Raw genomic sequence first — 12,207 nt, 5'->3', positions numbered from 1 at the left:
GAACTTTGTAAGTCACAATTTTCATCCTCTTTCCTGTAACCTAGCACTCAAACAGTCATTTTATAACCAAAACAGACAGAGATCCTGGAGTCATTCACGAGAAAAAAAAACCCACAAGTTACCCAATGTGTATTTTATTGCTTGGGCAAGCAGGCAAAACTTGAGGTTAGAGTGGCTTGAAAAAAGAAAGGAAAAAAAAAAAAAAAAGAGTTATCTCTGCTCCCTGCTCTGCACTATGATTCACACACCCTTAGATCACCAACAGACTCCAGCGTGCTCTGCAGTACCACTGCACCAACAGCTATGGAAGAGCAGAAGGTGGCCACAAGCAAACTGGAGCCCAGCAACAGCGTGGCAGCCACCTTCTGGCTGCAGAGCCTCCACTGCCAAAAATGCTTCATTTCATGTTTAGGCTGACTCACTCTTGCAGTTGTTGCTTGTGCTACTAGGCCAGGCTGTGGCCATCAAAACAGGTTTAAGTGACCTCAAAGGAACTTTGCCCTGTTCATCCTAAGTGCAACAGACATGACTTTGTACCAGGAGACAGGACAAACACCACTACAGTTCAGCAAGAGAGTGACTGCTGATGAGGAGAGGAAATGGTGAGTGTTTTCAAAGGCTGTTTCTGTAAGTCACTCCATCAAACAGTAACAGCTGTCCCTTGCTGTACAAAGCCAGGGTTACAGAGCAGAGAGGCAGAGAGGAAATGCGACATTCTCCCCCATTCTAAGCCTGTATCCCTCCCACACACACCACAGAAGGGAAAAAAAAACCCAAAACACCAGCACAAATGAACCAAAAACCCCCAGCCCCACTCCTTCCTCCTCCTGTTTGAGGCACACACCAGAATTTCAGAAAAAAAAAAAAAAAAAAAAAAAAAGCAGTTATCTGAAAGCAGCATGGAGTTGTTCTTCCTTTCCCCTTGGCAGTCTCAGAGGGCAAGAACACATGATAGGAAGATGTCCACAGTTACAGTCAATGATTTTTATTGAGACAAGACCATGTATTGTGTAAAGAGCGCTTGGCAAACCTCCATCACATCTCCACAACAGTCCTTTCACACACAGCCGTATCTCACAGAGCTGCTATTCTCCTGGGGAAACTGTACTGTCCAAATCTGAGAGGAGGAAAAGAAAAAAAAAAAAAAAAAGAAAACATTGATTTAGGGAAAAAGATGGCACTGAAACCACCTGAAAGCACTTAAAATCTGTGGTCTTCATTTCCCGGCTGGGCTTCCTCCCCACTGGCACAGACAGATCCAGCACTGTTAGGAAAAGCACCGCTGGAGAGGGCCAAACCCAGCGAGCAGCAGCTGCCTTCTCAAGGGCAGGCCGAGTGCTCAGAACTACATTCAAGCTCCTTGCACTGCTCTTTGTTGCTTCCCTTTCCTTTCCGTCCTCCTGAAGCCCCAGCGTGTGCACCGCTGCTGCAGGAGAGAGCGTGCTCAAAGGCCACCCGTAGGAGGTCTGTGGTCTGAGACAAGGCAGCCTGGAGAAGGTCCGCAGTGTGGTGGAAAATCCTTTGTATCCACATTTCACGGGTACTGGATTAATCAGAGATGGATTAATCCTTGCAGCTTTAAATACCTGCTATCACTTCCATGACATCTATTTGCTATCTTCTGCAAATCTGCTCCCCTCTCGTTTTTTTTTTTCCTTTAAGCTAAAAAACTTAAATAGTTTAGATCAGATGCTGTTAAATTAAGAGAGCCACCATATAAGCAAGAGGCTGATCTGCTCTCTGTCCTCTCATAAATACCAAGGGAGAAGTGAGTGAACAGAAATAGATCTGTAGGCGCCTACATACCACAGATTTGGTCTTTGTACATGGTCAGGGACAGAACAAGAACTGATGAGAATTTAAAGTATCATTCACATGAGATCCCAAAGTCATTGTCAACACAACTTCTCTTTTACTACCCTGCAAGTAAGAGAAGGAAATCCACCAGGAAAAAACCTCCACAATATTTCCATAACAACTGCTGTAAACACCTCTACAGTCTGAAGCATTCTCTCTGAGGTGGGTGTCAACGAACAAAGCTGTGAGCCATAGGTCAGGCGGCACGTAAAGGAAGACTGTGGGTGCTACTGCGCCCTTCAGCATGAGATCTGACTCCTACAAAACAAATGCCATTCCCTCCATTCACTTACCTGCTTCATTATATTCCACTGATTTTAGAAAGAGTCCAGATGGCGGAGCCATGGCATTTGGTGGAAAAGCCCGTGAATCTTTTATCTCCAGTAACTCCTTTATATGACGCGGTGTTAATTTTCCTTGGCCAACTGCAACTAGAGCCCCAACCATTCTTCGGACCTGGAAAAACAGAGAACACAGCTTAGGAGCTGACCTTGTAAAACTTAAAGAGATTAGGAAGTTCTGTCCGGCATCCTGCACTTGTGCTATCAGCAGTATTGCACTGTTTAACAGCCCACGGTTACTACTGATGGCAAGTCAAGCTAGAAACCTAACGAGTGTTCAATGCCTGTCACTCCAGAAAGAATGGTATCACCATGATTTCTTAATATAAACCTGCTCCTGAATATAGGTACATCACTATTATTAAATGCATAGCTCCCAGAAAGCCTAATTTCTGGTGTTCCTCTACTGTTCCTAGTACTATCAGTTGTTCCCAGTGCCATGCACTTTGATCCTAGTCCAGCTGGGTGTTAAGAAAGAAGCATAAAGAATAGTTTGACCCTCGTTTTAAGTGCCACTGAAGTATCACAAGTCACAGCCCGGACTTGCCCATCAGGTTCAAGCCTGCCCCTTGTATGCCTTTGGTATCACACACCTACAGGGACTATTTCCAGTGCTCGCTTTCTCATTCTCCCTTCATCCCCGAGCATGCCCCAGCAGGCACAGTCACCCCACAGTCTGCGAAGGAAAGGTGTTCTTTCCCCTTTTAGCAGGGATTGCATGGGCTGCCTAGGTTCTACACTGATGGGGGTGACAACATGACACAGCTAAGCTTCTCTGCAACATGCAGTGGCACAGCATCTTCCAGTGACCAAAGCTGGTGGTAGGGAAGGGAGAAGAACTAGCAAAATTACCCCGCTTCCTTTAAGTCTTCCCTCCCAACGACTAAAGATATTCATAAGAATGAGACGAGGACCTGTAACACAATGATCTCCAGCTATACAGCACTGCCTTGGAGCAAGGCTTGTTCTCATCACATATGGGAAGAGAGCTGAGCAGAGGATGGTTTCTGTTCAGAAACAGCAGTAGCAGCACCCACATGTCCGTCTGTGGCAGGAAGCTCACATGCTTGCTGGGAGAGCTCAGCTCACAGGTTTTTAATACATAAGCAACACCATTTCCAGGTGAGGCTTGCTTCTCCCTCAGCAAGCCAAAGAAATAAAAGGAAAAAAAAAAACAAGTAGGACAGCCCACCAGACAACATCCCCCCAGTGCAGCAAACTGGTATTTCAAACATCTCTGTGTGTCACAACTTCCCTCCCCTCCCTCCACACTCAGCAATTCCAGACCTAGTGGGTTAGCGCAGATTTCACACCACCGTGCTCACCTCCTGCAAAAACACCCCTCACACTTCAGCACCCACTTGGCTAAAAAAACAGCTTTTCCCTCTATATTCCTAAAAGACACATTGTTCCAGGAGGGCCAAGACTTGCATCTGCCAATGCCACCTGCACACCAAACGCTCATTCCCTGTGACTAGCTATATATTACAGCCCTGTGTGGTGGCTACAGTTCTCTCCACCCCTTTCATGAGCTGAAGGCATCCTTCCGAAGGCAGAGTACTGACCACTCGTCTTCCTGGTACTTCCTATGTCAAGGCAGCCTCATGAAGCTGCTGTCGAGGAATAACCCTCACCTCGTGCCAAAAGCACTCTCAGCAAAGCACTCCTAGAGAGACTTTTATCCAGAGACTAGTACACAGGCGGTTACCTGCTTCCCATTGGCATCAAGAAAGCTTGTGCAAAAAACATCTGGGGATGGTTCAGGGAAACATCTGGTTCTCTGGGGAAACTAAGGACAAAGATGGAGAAGGGCAGTCCTTTTCAGGCTTTTGTTCAGCAAGAGATAAGGCTCAAGAAAAGCTAGACCCTGTCCCAGTGCCACTGAACAGGCTTGTATGAACAGTCCTATCATGAGAAATGCTTCTCTGATGGGAAAGAAACAGCACACCACAATGAACTTCATGTGTCCGGTGTGAGCTACGGGGTGAGCTGAACCCCCTCCCAGAAGCTGCCAGCACTTTGCTTGGGCTTGCCTGTACTCACTTTCACAGGAGCGCTTGCACTGCCTAAGAGAACACGCCACAGATTGGCCGAGCCCAAGTCTTATTTGACAGAGGAGCCACACTGAAATTCAGCCCTTGCCAAGGGCTGAGCCCGAGCCATCCCACTTTCACCATCTCCTACTTGTTTTCTCTGTCCACACTGGAAGAATTGTCCTCCAGTCTCAAACTTTACAGGCAACAGCAGCACCAGCCCACGTGGGGGAAACTGGTCAAGCAGACACGGTCCTGTCTGATTCACCTTCTCATGCTGCTGCCAGAACACATCCCCACTTGCGCAGGCACAATCAGTCATTCGGCCCAAATAAACATTCATTCTATTAATGACCTTTCAAAGCACAGCAAGCTCTCCAAAACCTTAAATGCAGTGCTGTAATGAAACATTGGTCTAAGTTTCTGACCCGTTAACATTTACAAAAGAATAAACCAAAGCCCACTAAGCAACCTGATCACGTTTACCACCATTAATGAGAAAGGTCCAACAAGCCAAGATATATTTATCCAAAGGCAAGCACCGTCTCTCCCTGTGTGCTCTGATCTTAAACTGCAGTGTGGAGTGCCAAGAGCCTGCCTTTAAGCAGATGGCACAGAGAAGCACAGATCCCTGACAGATGTTATTTTATCCATCCCTCACTAGAGGTCATTGTATGCTCTGACTTTAGCTTTGATGTCTCCACACTTGGAGTTAGCTAATGTAAACGCAGCCTAATGGTACGCATCTGAAATAGCCATGTGCTTGGTGTCTCCCCCTTTCTGTACGTTATTCAGCAAAAATACATACATACAGTTTCTGGGACTGTTCAACCCTTTTCTCTAACAATAGCATCCAGATGTCAATACTTGTAGCAGCTATATGAGGTGAGATCAGAGGACCACCTCTCTATGACAGAGTGGAGAAGCAGATGCTCAGGTAGAAGAGTGCCAGTTCAGTGTGTCCAGCCTGTTCCACAGCCTGCCAGCGCACTGTAAAGCAGCTGCTGCGAACACGGTTCCGAGAGGGCATTAGGCTGAGCTGAGCATTACGGGTAACTGCTCTCTCTGCACAATGTCACCAAGTAGCATTTCCCTTCTAAAGCACTAAATGGGTTACCAGCATTTTCTCCTTGTCACAAGAACATCTGATGAAGCAAATCCCTGCTGTATATCAAGCCCTTCTCAAGCATGTTGTTGCTCTTCCCTTGCTCATATCCAGACACCCACTGTCAGAGAGCTTACAGAGTGTTGCTTGGCACAGGATAAAAACAAATTTGATTTGTCAAAACAGAATAAAAAATAGCTGCTTGCTGTTCCCACAAAACACCCCCTCTCTCTTCCCAAAACCAAGCCCCTTCTTGCCTATTCTGTGTCTCCAGAGTGTGACCATGGCCAGGATAGGCAGAATGGGAACTGCCAACTGTTTCCTAACGAGGTGATCCATTAAGTTGCGGAGAGAGCTGTCTCCCCTGAGGACTGCAGCAAAACCCCCACTGGAGTTATTTCAAAGAAAACCCAGTGGAGAGTAGACAGCATGGCAGAGGGAAAGATCCTGCAGTCATGCCTGCATAGCTGAATCAGGTCTTCCCAACGCTCCTTTGTGTAACACTGAGAATTACTTCATGCTCCAAAGCCAGAAAGTAAAATTCCAGGCAGTCTTTGCTGGGCCCAGTGCCATGCAGCAGAGCAAGAACATATGTCTGTTGGGTTTTACCACTCAGACTGCATGGACAAAGATTGTGGAAAACAAAACTTTCCATCCTCCCACACGATTCTGTGTCTTTGGACAATCATTTTAGGCACAAACTTCAGAGATTCTGGTTCTACCGGATAAAACAAAGACTACAGAACCTCACCCTTCTGATGCTAGGTCCCTCTGTGTGTCACACAGCTGTAACACCAGCTCTGCAACAGAGATGGCACTACACAGGGATGCAACACTGTTAAACCAATCAATAATTACAGTGATAGCAACACTTCAGTTCTTGGAGGCAGTGTGTGCCAAACACAGCACTAAACAGTACCTGTCGGTAAAGAAACGATCTGCTTCTGAACTTCAACTCCCAAAACTCCAGTCCCCTAAAGAAAGGAACAAAAAAAGCATTTAAAAATCACGTTTCAAATGGCTCTTCTACCCACAAGAGAAATATAAATCACAGGTGAATTGAAGTAGAATGAATAAGAAGCTGCACAGCCCCCAATCAACCTGAAACAGCATCATGAGCTTTTGAACACCAGACTGCTCATTTGCTACTCAGATGCAGATGTTTTCTGGGGTGAAACAATTCCTGCCTGTTTTGTGTGTACCTAGTTTCATGGGGCTTGATCTTCCTGCTGCCTTAAACCTAAGTATATAACCATTCAAACAAAAGGGAAAGGGCAACATAAAACAAGGTGCAACCAAGCAGACTGCTAGGAGACCACTGATTTGAGGAATGTAGTCTGATGCCTCCTGGAGAAAAGAAGAAACAACCAACCCTAGCAAAGCAACTCTGCCGTTGCACGCGGAGCTGGCTTGAGAGAGTCATGTGGTCCTTACAGGCTTTGCAGAATGAATTTCAACACTCAGCAATGCCTACTGCGACATCCACATGCTGCTGGAAAGGCCAGGACAAGCAAGTCAGGACACAGACACGCCTGAGGAATCCAGCTGCAGCATTGGAACGTGGGCAATGGCAGATCAGGAAGCACTCCAGGCTAAGAGAGCAGGAAACAGCAGATGAATATTTAGGGATGGATGGATGCTACTATGCAAAAAGATATCCCTTCCCCTCACCAAATCTCTGTTCATACAGATAGCATTTTCCAGAAAGTTTTATGGTGGTAACCAATATTCCTTATAAGAACTCTACTGAGCCTAACTATTCCAACACTTCCCTGACGCTTGCATCCTCTGCTAAAACTTTATGGATTACTTTCAAAATATTTTTGCAGTTTTGCTGATGGTCCGGTACCAGCTCTAACACTAAAACCCAATGCAAACCTGTTCTCAGGAACAGTCCTGCAGGGAAGAACCTGTACACACATTTCCTTCCTACAAATAAAAAAAAAATAAATCTGATATGCCCACTAGATATATAAAAACATACACACATATCATATATCATCTGATCATACATCAGATATGCCAACAGAGCACAAAAATGAGCAGGTTTTCACCTTGGTACCTGCACCTCAAAACTTCCACACTACCAAGCAATCCAAGAATTCACTTTGACAAAAGTAACACGAAAAGAACAATAAAAAAATAAACAAACTCACTCACAGTTTCTAAGTGATCCTTATATCCCATAGCCTTCCTACAGCAAAGAGACAAAGCTTACCTTGCATAATCCAGAAAAGCAGGTATTTATATGCAACCCCTCTCCTCTCCTCTCCTGCAATGAGCCCAGTAACTGGGCGTCCAAGAGCTATGGAGACTCAAATCAGCTGTGAGAAAAGCACAGCTGCAATATATTTGTCTGGAGGGTTCAGATGGCCAGGCTGGGTTTGCTGGAAACACCTGAGTATCAAGAAAGGGGCTGCCCATTACCCGGGAGAGGGGACAGCTCTTGCAAGCCCTAGAAGAAAGGTGAAGCAGGGACAATATGGTTCCCTGGCCCACACGGGGCATCAGGGCAGAAGAGAAACTGTGACACCATCATTGTAGGGAGCAGCCACAAGCTGTTTTCTCACAGGATTTACAGATAAATTACTGCTTTTAGCCCTCCCTGTCGTGCAAGTTGGCATATGCAAAGGCAGCTCCTGCCCCCAGATTCCTCTCTATGTCAGGAAACGACAATGTTTCTATCACCCCCCCCAGCTCGAAGTGTGTGGCATACAGACATGTGCATTGCTACACACGTGCACAAACACCCAGCGCATCAAGGCCCTCATTCAGCTCAGCTCTTTAGCAAAGCACAAGAGAGAGTTTTTTTCAAGTAGGGACAAATCCCCCTCTCACCAAATTGCACACACCTTCTGTAGCCAGGATACTCCTGTCTCAGTTGTCTTGACAAGATATATTAAGCTACAATAAGACAGCTCGAGATAGTTAGGAAAAATATCTTGTAGACTTTGAAAGAGAACAAGATATTTTTCTTTAAGAGACAAACTTTGTTTTTCTTGTCAATCTCACAAACAATTTTGCTTACCAGCATAAAATCCAGCTGTCTTTTTCCACTTGGCAGCAGAAGCCAGCACCTTGCAATGAATAATACATATTCAGGTAGAAAACAGGTGACAGAGCAATCACTCTCCAGGAATAAACGATGGGGCTGAAGTCTCTGAACACATCCTTAGCATTCAAAAGCTTTTTGTATGGATGGGACACTAACTCCACTTCTACTGTTGCTGAGCAACTGAGTTTGATGGAGGGAATCATTTTAACAGTCAGCCTTTTAAACAGACAAGTGGTCAATTCAGAAGATCGGTTTAAGTTCAGAATGGAAGGAAAGAATGAGAAAGAAAAGCTGCATTATTTCACTAAGAGAGCATGGTTTATCATTCTACAGATTCCTCCCTCTGAAACAGAAAATAAACCTCCTTAGATTAGGCTAAAAAAAAGCTAATTAAAAAATGTTCTCTTTATAAGGTTTTACTGCTACCCCAGCCCTTTCATTGCAAGAACAGTTCATTCTGCAGCAAGGAAATACACGTGGACTTCAGGCATATTTGCTGTCTTATTTGCAGAATGGGCAAACAAACACCGAGCTCCATGACTGCAACTGTTCCCATAGGGAGAGTTTGAGAGATTAAAAGTAACTAGGACACCGTACTTAAAAAACCCTGAACAAACAAACAAAAAAAACCCCTCTCAACACCACCTAGCCCGTCACAAAGACCCAAACCCCACAACTTTTTTCTTGAGATCAGAAAACTCAAGGTTGTGGTTATTACTACCAAAGTATTCTAAGAGAATTAAAATGCCATTTTAATGCATTAAACTAGGCTTCTCAAAGCTATCCCCTTCAGCCTAAATATTCTTTAAATCAATTTATATCGACGCATTACAAAAATGACTCGCTATAAAACACAAGTTTGGCTGCATGTGTCACCATCAGCACCTAGCTTGATGCTTTTGATCCCGTTTTTAGGTTTGCTCACTCGCTCTCTCTCGTGAGCTGTTTTTGGCCTTATGTGGGATGGGTTTATGCAGCAAGTTATGAAAAGAATGGCAATTTCCCTTTCTGACATTAAATTGAAGACAAAAATGAGCTGATCCGTACTAAATCTCAGAGATCAGTCAACTGATAATAGCAGGTCTGGATTTGGAATGTAATCTGGTCCATACGCACTCACAGGTGATTTCAACAAGACCATTAATGGTTGTTTTCAGGTCATCTCAGGACTCTGCCACTTACAATACAATTCATCATAAAGGACAAGATAATCTTGCAGATTTCACTGTTACTTGTGTCCCTAAGCATAACCACACTTGACGGAGGGAGGCCAAGCTCTCCAGTCAGCAATAGCAACCCAATACAAACAGCAGGAAGGCAGCCCCAGGACAGCACCCATTTTCCTCTCCAGCCTTCCTTCTCCCACGGGGATGGTGTTTCTTAGCTGCAAGAAGGTGGAAAGTAAGCGTTTACATCTGGCACTAACCGCCCACGCCCTTGCATTTATACAGCAGAGAGTGGCAGTGGAAGCACCATACCCAACTGGGTGGCTCTTTATAGCATGGCATTGACAGGCACCTACGCTGAGCAGGAAAAGCAGGAATCGGAGAAGACGGGAGGAACTGAAAGACCAGGGTTACCCAGAGTATAGAGATCTCTCTGTTTTTGCAGCTCCTTTTCAGTTTTTGTCTCACACTACTGCTGGCAAAATACGCCGTTCTAAGACATGGTAAAAGAAACAGTGGGCTATTTGCAAACTGCAGTGAAGCTCCGAAGCTTGGAGCATGGCACTTATTGTTACAGACAGCTCAGTAGGTATTCAAATCTAATGGAGGGTCACTGGGGGAAACTACAAAGAAAAGGGTTTTCTCCTAATCAGAAAGCAGGAAAATGTGGTTTGGAGGCAGACAACAGCAAAGTTTGCTTTCAAGCTGAAACACAACACCCATGTATCTGTGAAAGAAGCCCGCACGAAAGCAAAAGCCATGTTCAGATGATAAATACTCATCATCTTTCTGGGAAAAAACTTCAGTTTCTGCTAGAGGAAGAATACATCAAGCCACTTAATTTCAATACTTGCAAGACCTGGTCCTGAAAGAACAATGATTTGCATATGTAACAACTGAGGAATATTGGACTTTCCTTCATCAGCATTCCCTGGGAAGGAAGACAGTAGGAGTTACTGATGTGAACTGAGTGGATCTGCATAGCTACGGCAGTGACCTAGGTGTCGGGTGGGTTTTTTTTTTCTCTCTATTTGCAGCCTTTAGGCAAAGCTAGGACAGCAGCAGGGGGAGGGAAAAAGTCCCATCCCCTGGCAGAGCTGGTCTTTAGCAACCAAAACAAGTGTAAATGCTGGAAGAACCTCATAGGAATTGCTGTGTGCTCAATTCCATACACCAGTTTATAACATCCTGCCTTTTAATGTACAAATAACTGGACCAGTTTCCTGCTTATCTTTCTCCCTAAGGACTTTGGGGAAGAGAGGGAAAGAAATGTCCTTCCCAAGCTGTCACTAGGCAGAACTCTGCTGACACCATCACAGGACCTTGAGGGCAATGCACAGCAAACAGGAGGTCAGTTCTCAAAGCGGTGCTGGGAAGCAGTTTCTCAGACAAAGCAAACACCAGCTGCTCAGAGCAGCTCCTCAGCCGAGTATCTGGGCTCTCACCTGTGTTCATAGTGGTGGGACAGGAAACCAGAAGAGGGTCGGATGTCTACCTGGAGGATGGTTCTGACTGGAGACTGAAAACGTGTTTCAGAGTTAAGTGAGCGAAAGGTGCTGAAGTCGTGGGTTCCCAGCAGGAACTGTGCTGCATCCTGCATGGCTGACACGTTCAGATGGCTGAAATTAAACATGCAGAGCAAAAGGAAAGGAGCATTAGGTGGGACCAAGTATGTTAGGTGGGTTGAAGTCCAATTAATTGATGAGAGGCTGAAGCCTGGCACATAGATTTAATGTTGCAGCATTGTGGAAACACTTTTTGCAAGACGGAGTTTGTCTTGTAATGGCCCAAACCACAAGCCAAGATGCCAAGCGACCTGAGGTCTGAAGGTACTCAAAACCCCAGGCTAGATGAGGGGTTGGCAGGCACACACTTTTACACAAACCTTTATCCTGCTGTGCTTCTTATAACAGTTCAATTCAAATAATCCTATTCAAATTGCTGGCTAGAGCATAGGGCAAGAGAATCAAAATCCTTCGCAGTATCTGGATCTTATAAACTGAAAAAGATGTTGCCAGGTAAGAAAATATCAAACACTCTGATGGTTTTCCAAACCCCAGATGTGCAACAGCCAGAAGATGAAATTAGGAAGTAACAGAGATGGAATGAGTGAGCAAACTGTCAGAGAAAAAGCCAGTGTAAACCCAAGGTGGAGATGCAGAAGGAAGTGTCAAGGGTACAACTCAGAAGGTCAAGTGTCATTCAGATTTCTTCATTTGAAGTATCTAGGTCTGTTCAAAATAGTCTTGAGCAAAAGAATTTAGACAGATTTACTGATATATTTGCTGAACAGATGCTTATTTTTATTCTATTTTTGCAAATTTCTCCTAAGAAAAGCCTGAGTAAGCATGCATGATCTATGGCTTAAGGTTTTCAGATCTTAACAGGAGTCAAAACATTTCTGAAGAAAACAAAACCAAAACAAAACAAAAATCGAGATGAACTTTTCCAACATTATTAATTTTTTTCACTGGGTTCAAGAAAAATGACTAGCACTTACAGAATCCTGGTCAAACTGAGAAGCACTGATAACACCTAGTTGGGAATTCAGATGCCTACACAAGTTTAACGTGTATTGTGTATGTGTATTATACACCAGACGTGCTCAGTAGTACACATACTATGAGCTTCCCCACTACTAGCAGTCCAA

The 12,207-nt window shown here is 44.8% G+C and overlaps 1 protein-coding gene across 1 annotated transcript in view; it reads right to left on the bottom strand.

The window, feature by feature from the left end:
• Positions 1-973: 973 nt before the first annotated feature.
• PUSL1 (pseudouridylate synthase-like 1) overlaps positions 974-12,207 on the bottom strand; it is a 28,803-nt gene continuing 17,569 nt past the window's right edge. Inside the window, exons 5-8 of the mRNA XM_009889585.1 lie at positions 11,003-11,176; positions 6,256-6,310; positions 2,151-2,313; positions 974-1,117 (exon numbers count right to left, since the gene is read on the bottom strand). Coding sequence (XP_009887887.1) covers positions 1,086-1,117; positions 2,151-2,313; positions 6,256-6,310; positions 11,003-11,176 — 424 coding nt within the window. The 3' untranslated portion in view covers positions 974-1,085. The remainder of the gene's footprint in view (positions 1,118-2,150; positions 2,314-6,255; positions 6,311-11,002; positions 11,177-12,207) is intronic.

This window comes from Charadrius vociferus, unplaced genomic scaffold (genome assembly GCF_000708025.1).
Source record: "Charadrius vociferus isolate BGI_N301 unplaced genomic scaffold, ASM70802v2 scaffold477, whole genome shotgun sequence".
In the NCBI taxonomy this organism is placed as follows: domain Eukaryota; kingdom Metazoa; phylum Chordata; class Aves; order Charadriiformes; family Charadriidae; genus Charadrius; species Charadrius vociferus.
The sequence above is the reverse complement of the archived record's forward strand: the minus strand, read 5'-3'. Positions and strand labels throughout refer to the sequence as shown.